This window comes from Gavia stellata, chromosome 17 (assembly GCF_030936135.1).
Source record: "Gavia stellata isolate bGavSte3 chromosome 17, bGavSte3.hap2, whole genome shotgun sequence".
Lineage (NCBI taxonomy): Eukaryota > Metazoa > Chordata > Aves > Gaviiformes > Gaviidae > Gavia > Gavia stellata.
This window is the reverse complement of record NC_082610.1, coordinates 5613502-5629486: the sequence shown is the minus strand read 5'-3', so window position 1 is coordinate 5629486 and position 15985 is coordinate 5613502. Positions and strand designations below refer to the sequence as shown.

Below are 15985 nucleotides of genomic sequence, written 5' to 3'. Positions count from 1 at the left end.
GAAGAGGAGGATGTTTGCATACAGGTCGCACCACATTTTGGCAGAAGGTGCTGCTGACATATGTTGGGTGGCCAGATAACTCCCCGTACTATTTCTTGAAAAGATGCCCCTAGAGGAAAAGGGGCCAAGCCATTCTCAAGTCCAAAGGAAGTTTCTTCATTTTGCAAAAGGGCCGTGATACAGGCAAATAGAGGAATAAAAATCTCTTGGCACTCTCATTTGTAAAGGTCTTTTTTAAGCTTTAGTGCATAATTAGTGAATATTTGTTGGAAATTAAAAAAAAAATTAAAACCCCAAAAGAGAGCACCCAAGCCCAGTAATAACTACACAAAATGAGACAACCAACTTATTCTTTGAATGACTACAGGATTTTAGGAGGTTTTCGGTGTCTCATGCAGCCCCAAGGAAAACATTGCAAAATAAGGGTATATTTTTCTAAATGGTTATCATCATAGATGTTCAAGGCCAGGAATCTTTATCACGATTATCGTGATTGTCTTCATAGAAAACGACAGTACTATGCAAAAACAGATGAGCCCCCCCTACACTGTTACCTCGTTGTATCAGCATCATATATCTAGTTATTACAGATAACTTATAGCCTATTAAGATGAAACAGCATTTGTTTACTTGATTGAATGGCAGTGGGACATAGAAACTATATATTGTCATTTCAAACTACAGAAAATCAGACACACACATACGTTTTCGAACTCATACCAGAGAACAGATGTAGCCCACCAAAAATAAAACTACGAGATTTTTATTCTGTAATTTATAATGCTTCAAAAAGCATAAAACTAAATAATGCACTTTTGAAGCAAACTCTCAAACTGGTATGTTAGAAGAAAGCAACCCAAGAAAACTTATTTTTCAACAAACAGGCAGGGTAAAAACCTGTGGAAGTCAATAAAATGCTTTAAATCAGTAGATTCCAGTAAATGAGAGCATCTGGAGCAGCAAATCTTGCTGCCATTTTCAGAATGGGCAAGACTGTGATTTACCTGAGAACAGATAAACAACCTGTCAGTGTCACAGGAAGAGACTGAAAGAAGCTTTCTATTCAAGGGTAACTTTTCTTAATAAAACTGTCTTTCCCTCAACAACTTAATTAACATTCAGAGCTCAAAGCTCTAGGAATAGGTGAGCAGAAAAACACTCACATACCTTTCTTGGTGAACGTAGGTTAAAGTTATTGCTAGGCTGACTAACCTGTCACAAAATACCATGGGATGAACCTCAACACACCAGGTCTTTTGCTTACATGAGATGGAATATTGATTATTTATTAAAACAGCCACTACTTAATTTTAAATCACAGTTCAGAATTTAATGTAATTGTAGCCCCTCATACAGAATATTATTTTAGGCACTCTGTCTCCGTGACTGCATTTTCTGTGCAATCAGCACAGCTTCCAACACAGTAGCTTCTTACTGATAAGCATGGGAAGTTCCTACTCCATGGTTCTCATGATCAGAAATATTACTCAAAAATTGTTTGGGGAAAAAAAGTTTCATCAACACCAAAACAGTAGAAATTAGTTTAATTTAAGAAAGATGCAGAGTTATAAGAAAACACACTGGAAGCTGCGTATTTAAAATTCAGCAATATTAATTAATTTAATTTTGCTCAATTCAAATTTGACCTAGCATTTCAATATTCACTTCATTACTTTTTATAAAGATAAACCCCTCAACATAAAATTGAAATATCTCATTCAGCTCAAAATTTTTTCCTGACTTACGGCTTCCACATATCACTGCCTTCCACCTCTTGAAAGCCGCCAGAGCACAGGGGCCAGCCACCAAGGCCACCAAGCACAGGCCTGCCCAGCAACACACAGACTCTGCTCCACAGCCGATGATGACTTTGTACCTCGATGAATTAGACTCAGACTTCCCAAAACACGACACCCCCTGCTCTATGGAATAACTCTGCTTTTAGGTCAACAGTGTATAAAATACATGCAATGCTGTGCACGTGCCTTAAGCACTAACATTTGAAACTTGTTAACCCTTATCTTGAACCCATTAGAGCCTGACCCCACGTAAACAAAATTCAGTTGTAATCAGAACACCAACCCATCTCAGGCTTTCAGATTTGTCCCCAAATGCATGGTTCAATAACAAGATTATTCAAACAAAATAAACGAGAAATTAAGAGGAATAAATTTTAAAAACTGAGGAATAGCTACAAACTATTTTGCTTGTTCCTGCTATACATGGGTGCCAGCATGAGGGGGAACTAGTTAAGTATTTGCTGCCCAATTTTTTTTATTATTGTTTATTTTCTTAAGAGTCATTAAAGGAAAAGTCTATAAAAACATAATGCAAGATATAAAAACAGGATTAGTGCTTCTATGGTACAACACTTTTTTAAAAATACATTTATTATTATAACAATACAATTCTTTCTAGATACAACAGGCAATGAACCATGTTTCTCCACATCTATACTACACACTTTCTGTGCTTTTTAACTGTGATGTCAAAAAAGAAGTCCTTTTAGCAAGATTATAAACCTGCAAGAAATAGCTATCTCACTCATTTTATTATTTCATTCTTATACCGGTTCTGGATTTTTTGTGTTCATGCACTTTAAACGAATGTTCACCCATTACTGTCAAGTAACTTGTCTTACTACTTCACACTTTTTGTATAAATCACAAATACCCTGCTTTCTAAACCATTTGCATGTCTAATGATAGTGCCTTGCTGGAAGGAAAGGAACATTAGGAAATTAGTAGCGCATATAAATAAAGTGTCAGATTATCAAAAACACTTTTCCCCATCTCTGTGAAGGCTGCTGCCTCACACAGGACACACGTTTAGAACAAAATTTAAGGTCTGAAACTTTTCTGACATGGCAGATCGTAAAAGATTAAGAAAAACTCAAAAGTTTACTCAAAAGACACAGATTATATAGAAATAATGACTCTGGGCAAAAGAAAAATCAGTTTCCTGACAGCTATTTAGTATCAGCCTCTCTCAAGAGGTGGGCAGGGCTTTCCTACAGTTTTTATAAACTTCGCTACAAGACATGCTGTCATCATGAAAGTCAGCATTTCCTATGACGTTCCTTAAGGATAACACGTGCATTACAACATAATTATTCCAGGCTGGAAATCGTTCTCACATTGAATACTCCTGTGCCATCTCTCCACTTGAGAAAATAGCTCACCCAACACAATTCTAAATACGGTACTGTGTCAAGCTGACTTATTTCCATTTCAGTAAGTCTGCCTGATATTTTCCCCCTTTGCCAGACAGGTGCACCATCAAAATAATCCTGACATCAGCCCTTCTGGAGGGTTGCGACTGAAAGATGTTACCCAGTTAGGTATAGCTGGACCGAGTGTTTCAGCAGCTTCTCACGTTTCCCAGAGGTTGCCAGGGAAGGTTCCTTAAAAACCTCTAGAAGGAAATGAGACCTACCTACTTTCCACTAAGAATTTTTAGCACTCATTTTCCTGACAGGTATTGAAAAAGAATCACTGGATTTATTGCCTAATGCTATCACAGTTGTTCTCTTTTCTAAATAACACGTGTCATAGTCCTGGATACATTAATTCTCAGCATTAACAACAACAATTTCCAAACCATCTAACAATGTATTTTAAGGACTTTATACATTTTCAGTTTTGCTTTTATATATTTGCCTCAGCTCTGTCAAGAAAGCTTCTCCTCCTGGATAATGTCTCATGTTTCAATCCACTGACCAGTTTCAAACCCCAGGTAATAAAACAGTACTTCTGCTCGCTACAGGTGTGATCCGATCTCAGTCTTTGCACCTCGCACGCAAGCCAGCCGTGGGACACGAAGGGACCACGTCCTGGTTGACAACAGCACTCCGGGTGCGCACCCCAGGGCTTCCTGAGCCACCCTCCAAGTTAATCCCAAAGGGCCCATACGCAGGAAAGGTACCTCGTACCATATTTACCTATCTCGCTTGTGCCTAAATTTTATGCCAGCAGAGGGCCAGCTAGTATGCGGCATTCGATATGGTGCAGGGGCTAATTAGAAGCTAAGCAGTACACGCAACACAGAGTATAACGCTACTATTGCTGTCTACCTAAGAGCTCACCTGTACAGGAGAAATCATCCACACGGACATATCCCATGACGCAGTCACAGCGATAGGATCCAGGCAAGTTAACACACACAGTATTGGCATGACAATAATGCATCTTGGCAGCACACTCATCAATATCTGCAGGGAAGAACCACCAAGGAAGTCACAGTCAGGCTTAGTGAAATGAACAACATAACACAATATTAGAAAAAGAGAAAATAATTTCCATTTACAACTCCAATGGCAATCTGGTTTAACTGTAGCATTAAAGAACAAGGCAAATTTAGTAGAAAAGTATTCCTTAAAATAGAGCTAAAACTCCTGTATCATAGTAATGTGTTCCTTCCACTGCTCTTCATTAAATCCTAAATTTTTTTAACTCTGGAAAAGTAACACATACATTTGGATTTTTTCCTACGACAATGTTAAAAGACGAAAACTGATGCAGATTTTTCAAACGCATAAAACAGCGTCAGAAGTAACGCAACACTGAAAATCCTAACTCTGTCTCATCGGTAAATTAAAGCACAAAGGCATAGTAACTCTGTACAGCATGATATCAGTTGCAGTGCTGGATAGATATGGCATGGCAATGTTTGTCAGGGCAATGGAGCAGATTCGACTGCAGAGTTGATCAGCAAGTATTCCAGCCCTCCAGATTACCCCAAGTGCTCTGACAGCGCCCTGTCCCTGAAACACGCTACTGCTGCACGAGTTACTGAGCAGCGCTCTGTGCCACTTCCACATCCCGCACAAGCAGAAGACCGAGCCAGTCTCCTAAGTCCACTTTCAGCCTGCTTTACAACATCCCAATGGAAAAAAAAGGAGTGGTAGCAACTTGACCCCATATGTCTGTTTGCTTGAGCAATCTCTACTGCTGCTGCAAATCCAAAATTCAAAACTGTTTTCACAATAGTGAATCAAACCTATCATTTACTTGCCTGTTTCAATATCCCAAAGCTCTGTGACTTGTAGACTGTAAAATCTTCCCCCTTCCTTCCCAACAAATCCAGATATTATACTGAAGAATTCTCTTTATTTTTTTTCTCAGCAGGGTAGATTTTCTGCTTAGTAGCACAGATTTTACACAAAGTAATTCACGGTTTTCAAAAGATTAATTCTAGTGTTACATACGTCCACACAAAGAAAGATGCATCGGACTCATTTTTCCCCCTATTACTTTCTTCTTGTTATTGATTGCTCACACTCAAGAAAGGTATTAACTGACAGCACAACTGAAGAACTTCCTCAGTCAGTGGGGTACAGATGAGTTGGTCACCCCACAGTGCGGTCCCCTACCACATCCCTCCGCACAGCTACCTGTAGAGACCAAGCTACAGTCACCCTTCTCCCTCATCGCACGGTGCTTATGGAGACACAATGGCAGCGCTACAAGGGGTTAGTACCATAACATCAGGATTTAACCCCAGAAGATAGGGGAGTTTCATTGTGCACATACCGAGTTCTTGGTTGCCTAAATTCAGGTATCCTGTTTGACCTTCCTAAACCAACGTAGCTGCAGCTGAAATACACCCACGCTTTCCAGTCTTTTAAAATGAAACACATGCCAGCTATACTCACGCTTTCTATACTACAGACATCTGTCCAGTAGGAACAACTAGCTAAATCACTTCATGTTGGCCACCAAACAGCTGTCAGTTGGCAGCGATTTCTGACTGCTGCCAACTTGGGCTGAATTAGAAATGATGGCCTGGAGGCAAAAGACTTTGTGTACCGCTGCAAACACCTTGAACTATCTCGTTCCTGCATTTCTATTGTTTCTGTTGCAGTGCCACTTGATGAAATGAATTTTAAGAAGTCAGGAGCATCAATATATGGGAGATAAAAGCCAAGAAAAATCCTCCCACATGTCTTGTTATCACACCACCGAGTGCTAGAGCCACTTGGGAAACACTCAGGTGTTGACGTGTGTTCACACTGTTCTGCTTGCAGCCGCTTTTTAATAGGCTTTTGGAGCGTAGCTTTAAGGAGTTTTGTTCTTGCATATCTAATAATTTTCCAGCATAAAAGGGAAAGGAATGAAAAAATGTCTGAAAAGAAAGCAAGAATGTCAAAACAGCAACCGATTCACCTGAAAATTAACCTTATGCGCTACCCTCTATCTCCAGCTTCCTCACTGAATTCACTGGACAACACACCTCTTTCATCCCCCAAAGGGAAGCGAGAGGATTATAAGTATCAAAGGTGAAGGAATTCGAACTTCGATTCATTGCAAGCAAGGCCCACATTACCATAACACAAAATACGAGAATACCGAGAGATAAGAAGAAAATTCACAACCTATATGAAAATATCACTGTGGGAGAATTTCTCAAAAGGAGACTAAGGACTTCAAGTGATGACTGCTATAAATAGGGGAATTGAGAACAACTGACAGTGGGTTGCTGCAGGAGTCCTTCAGTCCAGGAAGACAAAAACTGGGCCTAACCAGAGAAGCAGAAGCAACAAAAGATCCCTCTCTTCAAACTTTGCTCATTTATTTAACTCTCTTCACAATCCTTCTTGGTACATTTTCCATAAAACCTTCCAGTATTTCACATTTTCTTTTACCTTTGCAGTATCAGCCTTCGACTAATACACATATTTCCTTTACAGAGCAGTATATTGAGAGGTCAAAACTGGCAATAGCATTTTCTTATTAAAGCCTGTAGGGCAATGCCAAAGCTGTTGTTCTGGACCACAATTCTACAAATACTTGCAAAAGGTTAGGTATTCATCACAAAAAGCTTTGGGTTTTTACTTAATAGTGTTAGAGTAAAATCCATAAAGCACACAGTGGTATATATCAGCTCAGCTGTAATGGAACTCAAATTGTGATTCATGTGTATAGATTGCTTGTCGCATTTGAAATATTAGAGCTCATCTTCTAGTGGTCTTTTGAGGTGATAAAAATAACACATGATTTATGTTTCTCTCTAGACTGGTGAAGTAGTTTGTTTTTCTTTTAAAAAGGTATACTTACGGCCTTTAAAATGAGACTTGACACAGCATAATGATCATTCACATATCACCAGCTTCCATTTACATAAGCTAGCTTTTTGCAACAATGCAGGCATTTGGGCTTCAGCTTTTCAGTAAGGACCATTACAGACTGGGTTGGTTTGGTAAGCGAGTGCTATTCTACTGGGCTCGAGCGTTTCCTTAACAGTTAGCAAAATAGGGTTCATCGCCTACGCACAGCTCTCTTCACCACAGTACTCACCTACTCAATAGCTAATCGGTTATCACCATTACTCCTTACAGTTCTAAAGAGTGTTCGTGAACTTACAGGGAAATATAGACATATTCTATTTTACTATTTGTGCCAGTGCACTCAGCAATACTATGAGTACACTGAGACAAAACACAAGAAAAGTATCTCAGTGGAGCTACCTGCTTTGCACCTGACATGCTTTTTGCCGCACAGCAAGCACTCATCATCTCATACCAACCACCCAAGCAAAACAAGATGGGATGGAAAGACGACACAAATGGTGTTCAACCCACGGCCAACAGAAGAGGTTTTCTCATCCGCCAACGTACCTTACAAACTTTACAAACCACTTAACTCTTGTCATGCCCAACTTGGAATCCTATTGCTAAATAACTCAAATATTTCAATATGACAACGAGACACCAAATCACAACTAGAGGATCTTTTTACTGTTTGGCCCACCAACAAAAGTTGCATCAAACCAAATTAAACTCTGCAGTAAAGGGGGCACAGTTCCTGTTAATAGGGGTTTTGTCCATTCACCCAAAAGGTGAAATGGACCAACTGTTTTTTAAACTGTTAGTCCTGTGATAACCACGAGTGAACCATCTTAAAACAAAGCACACTCTGCCTCTGGAATTGCAGACCACTGTTTGCGTGCATTGAACAATAATCCATTTGGACATTAGCAGTATCATCACCTGTTGTTTAGGGCTTCATAGTTTAACTACTGGAAGACAGTAACATTAAAATCAAAACAAAACAAACTATGAAGTGTTCCAGAGCACCAACAGATGATGTATTTGGAAATCTGCTAAGTATCAGAATCAATTACTCCCTTTGCAACTACCTCCCAATTACTCACTTTCTGGTTGGGGAGCATATTTTCCCAAACTTAATTCTAATTTTCAAGCACTCTGTAAGGAAGCAAAGACAGAAAAGCAACAGGAGAAAAAAAAAAGGACAGCTTTGCAGAAAACTGATCTCTAATTCACAAATCCCAACTAAAAAACATTATTAATGGGGCAAGTAAATTCCCCTTCCCCATTTTTATTCAAGTTAATACTATGCCTTGACTTCAACTGCATTAAATCCTGGTCTAAATAATCTGGACTTTTTAAAATGTAGAACCAACCTGTGCTGTTATTTAAATAATATCAAACCTTAAAATATGTTCACAAGCTGATGGAATCATATAAACAAAGTTTCCAAAACAGTGGAGCGCAACAGTAGCGGAGCATAAGAGAGCCCCTAAAATTTCAGTCAACCTATGCTTATGTGAAAATGAACACATGCTATTTTCATTCCACTGACTTAAGAGTTCCTTGTTCATTGTATTTAACTTATGTTCTCCAAATTATCCCTGATTCTGTCTTCTCCTGCTCCTACCTCCTTCCCACTGTCAGACTCACTTGACTTCAACTCTTCCTGCCTTCTTTTTTTCCCCCCTCCCATTCATTGTCTGTTCTCTTTCGCGTACGTCTAACATACCCCATAGCTGTTTTTTATCTTTAGCCCAGGGCTGGTTTCTCAAATTGTGCAATACAACCCTTAGGGAGTCATAAAGCACTAGACAACAGCAGTCAGCAGTTCCCTGTGAGCTGGCAGCAGCTCAGCTTCCCCCAGTTGCCTGAGTAAGAAAAGACTAATTATTGGCTGCAAATGTTTAGGCTAGCCTTAAAACTGTTTACCAGCTCGGACTCCTTGACAGCAATTCATCTCCTCTGAGGCAGGGCAGCAGTGCAAACACAGGCGACCCTCACCATTCCTCTGACTTAGAGGGACAGAGCTGCTGTCCAGTCAGAGGCAGGGAAACAACCCAAAACAAAAGCAGATAAGCCAAAGGAAAACTTCCCTTTCAACAAGGCTGAGAAACATTACCCTAATGTCGTTAAGTAACTAACTAGCTAAAAGTGCCTTCATAAATTAGGGCTGGTGTAGCATCACCTGGGAATCCATAAGCAATAAAATAACTATCAATATAATAGCATCAGGAAGTACTATCACTTTGACTTTTAGAGCATCATTAAAATGGTGCAGCCTCTTCCTCTGGGCACAGCGTAAAAGTGCTTTAGATTGATATACCTACTTAACGATCAGGACAAGAGTACCACTATTCCAAATCTGCTTTCTATCAATTTAACTGCCCCTCTAGGGATAACAACTGTATAACTATCAGGTTAAACAAACAAACAAACAAGTACTTAAAAACACACCCTCACATGCAAATCACACTTGAACAGTCATACTTTCTAGTGCAGACCAACCCTGAACTAATGTAACATTCCTGAGAAGGACAACAGAAAATTCATGTGAAGTTAGCTTCCTCGTCTTCACTTCAATACTGTTAGGCTTAAATTCTTCTACCAATCACACTCGATAAATCAACTGGTCATTCTCAAACGAAGATCACACCATTAGCAGTCCTTTGCTGCCTATTTCTCAGCTACATTAGTAAAGAGTCCACCCAGCAGTCATACAGAAAAGTGGTTGCTTCCTAAAATCTGCTCTGGTGAAATTCAGCCTTAGACATTCAAATATTGCCTAGGCACAAGATGAGCTCCTCTTCTCCATCCTTGTTAATGCTTACAATAATACACAAATTATTAGTCTCTTTATGTTATGATTTTTTGCCTTAAAAAATGAAAATAAAAAATAAAGTTTTTCATAACCTGGGTCTCCAATAATCTGACCACCTCTTTGGAGGCAGGATATTTCAGCTACAGTCATTTTGCTCATCATTCCTCAAAATATCACAATACTATCATGAAAGACAGCACCAGACTCTTTAAAGCTTGCTGTCCAGAGTATCTCGTGTCCCTCTAAGCGAGAAGGTTTTCCTTTTATTATTCTACTAAATTCTGCTCCTCTCTAAGGAAAAAATCAAAATTTGCAGTTCTACTCTCCCTTGTGCTTTCCATCATTATTCTGGCAATTTATGAGGCATTACTAAATGTCTGTGTGGTTGGTTTGGGGGGATGGTCCTCAAGAGCCTTAAGATCTTTTAGGATAAAAGCAGTTTATTTAAATTGAACTTTTCATAAAAAAATCATTTAAATCAGTTAGAAAGTAGCCACTGATGTGTTAGCATTAAAGAAAATACAAGTAATGTACGTGGTGTTGTTTTTAACAGAAAGGAGCTGTTTTCTTAACCCTAAGCGAATGACTGCATTCATTTGATAAATACATTAATAGAAAATGTTCACAGACTTATAAATATTACTTTTTTTAAAATGTTTGCCGCTATAGCTCTTAGGGATGGTTGATAACTTATTCATAAGGTATCTCTGACAGTTGCAAATAAGTTATTTTAAAAAATACGCAGCCAGAATTCACATATGATAATGCAGCTTAGAGAACACAGATTAAAAATAGTCACAAAAAGCAGAATGAAACATTTGGGGGAACAGGTTTTGGCTAACGGCAACAGCTCAGTCATTTGCTCAAACATGCCAAAGCAACTAGCAAAAACAAGTCAAGATTCTTCTTGTATAATAGCAGACGCTATGATGTTTAGAACTTAACTGAAATCCAGATTGCTTTATCCAGTATTAATCAAGCCTTTTAATTTTTAATTTCTAATTATTCTTTGAAAATATACCGATATTTGTATTTAGAATGCATGGCAGCAGAACGGGCCACTAAGCGGTGTACCTGAGTGGGTGTAAAGACTTTAAAGATGCTGCTTAACCTGCTCTTCCACTAAGTGGCTTACGAGAGGCTATGTAACAAGCGAGCGACTGTTCTGTTTTGGAGTCTGTCTGGACAGCAGGATTCAGAACTTTTACACAACTCATTGCCACCATCCCTGCTCTCCAGCTCTGGCCTCTTGGACTCAATCAAACCAGATCAATGTCTTTGAGGATAGTCTGCTATAAAGGATTCGTGGATTCTATGGAACATTCATTACTTCCTCTCACGGACATTATGGCAGAGAGGTTCTTCATCATGCCCGGGTATTTGAACATATGCAGGAATACCAGCAGCTACTTCAGGAAAGAATTCTGTAGTTCAGGGAAATGACATGGTGTCTATCAGAAAAAAGCAAAGAACACTTTTATGTCCTCTCGAGCTGTATTAAGGCCTCTGAAGAGTAAAGAGCAAGATGTGACTGCTTCTGATTGTAACGAGACCACTTCAACTAAAATGGAGTTAATCCCAAATAAGCTGGTGCTGGCCCTACAGGAGTTGCTGCCTCTCAGAACTTTGCAGGAGCAAGCCTACAACAGGAGAAGTTGTCCACTCTTTGGTTGAGACTACCCAGGGGATTTCATGGGTTACAAAACTACTGCTGTACCCTTCGAGAACAGGACTACGCAATGAACCAGCAGGGATCTGTGCTATCTCTAACTGCAGTCAGAGTAATATTCTTGAAATATTGCCAAGAACACCGCAATAGGTAAGAGTTAAATTCAGAGAAAGATAAAAGATAGAACAGAATAGAATATTTCAGTTGGAAGGGGCCTCCAACGATCCTCTAGTCCAGCTGCCTGACCAATTCAGGGCTGACCAAAAGTTAAAGCATGTTATTAAGGACATTGTCCAAATGCCACTTTAGCACGGACAGGCTTGGGGCATCGACCACCTCTCTAGGAAGCCTCTTCCAGTGTTTGATCACCCACTCGGTAAAGAAATGCTTCCTAATGTCCAGTCTAAACCTCCCCTGGTGCAACTTTGAGCCATTCCCACGCATCCTGTCCCCGGATACCAGGGAGAGGAGATCAGCGCCTCCCTCTCCACTTCTCCTCCTCAGGAAGCTGTAGTGAGCCATGAGGTCGCCTCTCAGCCTCCTTTTCTACAAACTAGACAAGCCCAAAGTCCTTAGCTGCTCCTCACAGGACATGCTTTCCAGTCCCTTTCCACAGCTTTGTTGCCCTCCTCTGGACGCATTCAAGGACCTTCGCATCCTTCTTGAATTGTGGGGGCCAGAACTACACACAGCACTCAAGCTGAGGCCGCACCGACACCAATGAGCTCTTTTGACCAGTTGGTTGTACTGTGTTTGATGCACCCCAGGATGCGGTTTGCCCTCTTGGCTGCCCGGGCACGCTGCTGGCTCCTGTTGAGCCTGCCGCCACCCACACCTCCAGATCCCTTTCTGCAGGGCTGCTCTCCAGCCACCCCTCTCCCAATTTATACTTGTGCCTGGCATTACTCTGTCCTGGGTGCAGAATCTGGCATTTCAGCTGTTTAAATTTCATCCCGTTAATCATTGCCCAATGCTCCAATCTATCTAGGTCCCTCTGCAAGGCCTCTTGTCCCTCAAGAGAGTCAACAGCACCTCCCAGTTTGGTATCATCAGCAAACTTACTAATGGTGCATTCAACTCCTGCATCCAGATCACTGATAAATATACTGAACAGAACTGGCCCTAGAATTGAACCCTGATGAACACCACTGGTCGCCAGCCAAATGTAGCCCCGTTCACTACAACCCTTTGAGCTCTGCTCTTCAGCCAGTTCTTCACCCAGCGCACCGTAAGCCAGCTCATTCCACAGTTAAACAATTTGTCCAGAAGGATGCTGTGAGGGACAGTATCAAGAGACTTACTAAAATCCAGACAAACTACATCCACCGCCTTCCTTTTGTCCACTAGGTGGGTGACCTCATCACAGAAGGATATTAAATTAGTTAAACAGGACTTTCCCTCGGTGAACCCATGTTGACTGTGCCTGATGATTGCATAATTCTTTAAATGCCTTTCAATAGTACCCAGTATTATCTCCTCCATAATTTTTCCAGGAACTGAAGTTAAACTAATAGGTCTGTAGTTCCCTAGGTCTTCCCTCATGCCCGTTTTGTAGATGGAATAACATTGACTAGCTTCCAGTCAGCAGGGACCTCCCCAGACTCCCAATACCTTTGGCAGGTGATCGAGGGGTCCTGCCATAACATCTGCTAGCTCCTGCAGTACTCTGGGATGAATCCCACCAGACCTCATGGACTTGTGAACATTCAGCTGATATAGCTAGCCCCTTACAATTTCACTGTCCACAAATGGAGTATCACTGTTCCCACACTCGTGGTCCTCCAACTCAGGGGACGGGGCGGCCCAAGGTCTAGCCATATTATTAAAGACTGAGGCAAAAAACACATTGAATGCCTCTGCTTTTTCTTCATCCTTATTAGTCAGATGACCACCTTCAACAAGTATCAGCCCAATGTTTTCTTTAGACCTCCTCTTGCTATTAACGTACTTAAAAAAGCCCTCATCATCTCACACAACACCTGCCAGTTTCACCTCTAATTGAGCTTTGGCCTTTCGTGTCTTCTCCCTACATATACAAACCACAGTTCTGTAATCTTCCTCCAAAGCCTGACCTCACTTCCAGGGATCATACCATTTCTTTTTCCTCTTGAGCTCCACGAGGAGTTCCCTGTTGAGCCAAGCTGGCCTTCTGCCCCTCTTGCTGGACTTAGGACACAGTGGAATTGCCTGTTCCTAGGCTTCTGAAAGCTGGTTCTTAAAGACTGACCAGCACTCGCAGACTCCTAAGCCCTCAAAAACGGATTCCCAGGGTAAACTCAGAAAAAGGATGCAATTCAAATATGACGCATTTTGAAAACTTCTCTTACAAAAATGTGAAATTAGAAATAAGCCCATGCGGCTCTAAGTCCCATGATGGCGTTAGCTTGTTCTTTCATATTAGTTTTGTCTTAAAAACAGCTCAAAAACTGTTCGCTGTTCTTTTTTATTTTTTTTTTAGAGGTGGTATGTTCAGTAGTTCACATTATAAATTCTTTCATCCGTCACCCATACTTATTCAAAGTTAGGAAATAATCACATTTGTACATGCTACCTTTCTCAGAATAGAAGTTTTCTTAAAGCTTCACTCCAAATGCTAATTCTGGAATAAAGAAAAATTCCTCCAGATGTGATAAGTGAAACGTTGGGGTACCCAAGTTAATCCTTGTAAGTGTAATAAATCCCTGCATGGGTATAGCGACATGCATCCCAATAAAGAAAGTATTGCTTAACTTCATCACAGCAATCACATTTGGCAGTTCATCAGAAATGGAACAGTACACAAAACTTGAAAAGCCACTGGCTCTTACCATCCTGTGGCAGGCAACAGACTGTGAAAAAATGATTAAATTCCTCCCTAGGCATCCTACATATCTTTCCCTAAAGCAGGAGATGTTTGGGCAATCTCCTAGCTGTTGAGGAGAAGCTGGTGAAAAAAACAAGGCTCGTCACAAGGCATATGTGGGACAAATTCTTGCCACCAAAGATGATTTGATAAGTCAAACCGTAAATTGTGAGCTCTACTGTCACAGTCTGTCAGCACAGCACATCTCCGGGCAACTGCGAGCTTTAAAGTTCGGAATCAGCAATTTGACACTGTTCTCCGTTACTCCCTTGCTAAAACCCTCAGTATGATGACAAGGGTCTGATCTGCGCCATGCTCTTCCACTGAATCCATACGGATCAACAAAAATGTGAGTATCTGTAAAGTCTGTTCCCTTACATAAGTGGTGCTCATCAGTGCAATACAATTTGCCTATCTGGGACACAGAGGGAGTTCACCGCTTTCCCCTGCCTAGAACCCATGACAGAAACCTCAACAAATTACTACAGGGACAGGAAAAGGAAGAGTTATATATAATAAATCTAACCGGACTACTCTCCCTTAGTATTTACTACCATTCTTTCACCCATTTTTCTTCTTCAGAGGCTCTTAATGCACGAGATTTCATTCTAAATCTAACGACTTCATGCTTGGCTGTAAGAGTTACCATTACATAAGTCTACGTCAAATAAAAGGTTATGCTACTACTGTTCCCAAATATATTACAGCCCATTAAAAAACAAAGCAATATAATCACCTCATTCTTACAAAAACAGCTCCGTTGCCTAGAAAGACTGCCTCTAGTTTACTGATTCCATAAATGTACTCCCAAAGCCCTGCTTGCTTTGGCTTTGATTTCACTTATGAAAGAAACTCCTTTTGGATCTCAGTAAGCACTGATGAAACAAATACTGCTGTTGGAAAAGGAATGTCAGATTTCTGTAACAGATTCACCTCCTGATTTATCGTTACTTTTTCATCTTTCCAAATATTCTTACAGATACCAGCGGAGGCTTATATGGGGGGGAAGAGGAGAGGTGAGGGGAGCGATATTTTTCTCTTACTTTCCGTTCACCTACATTAGCCAAGCAATATAATACATTGAAATAACTATATCCATTTTCATTCAGCTAATACCTTACCTTTTCAATCCCTTCTATCTGATTTTACTAATGGCTAAGGGTGAGCAATGGATTAGTGTATCAAAATGAACAATTCTTTCTTCATGCCGCTATACTGAGAGCAATTACATTAAATAACCTGGTTCCATCAGCACTTGTCTTATAGCGTCGCCCACAATTTTTGCTTCGCTGTACTATTTTTATCCCTAATACTCTTACCCAGTTTGCCTCCTTCTATCTACGTCCTGCGATATTGACTGGCTTACTCTTTCAAATCCACACAGATGCTATCTTCAAATGATAAATTGTAGAAGGCTACCCATATAATTGATCTAGAATCCCTGTGCCCACGGCAACCTTTTACTGTGGCATTTTGAAGGACACTGTATCTCTCTGAAAAATTACATGCTGATGAAAACTGTATGGGTTTTTTTTTGGGGGGGAGGGGTGGTGTCTTCACCATGTCTAAAATAAAACTATAGTCCCTGGAAAACTACTGGTCTCGCAT

General features: G+C 40.5%; 1 protein-coding gene across 1 annotated transcript in view; it reads right to left on the bottom strand.

Moving 5' to 3' along the window:
• The window catches only part of NELL1 (neural EGFL like 1), a 299127-nt gene that overhangs the window by 146775 nt on the left and 136367 nt on the right, over window positions 1–15985 (bottom strand). The window contains exon 13 of the mRNA XM_059825833.1: window positions 4085–4210. Within this exon, the coding sequence (XP_059681816.1) occupies window positions 4085–4210 (126 nt within the window). The remainder of the gene's footprint in view (window positions 1–4084; window positions 4211–15985) is intronic.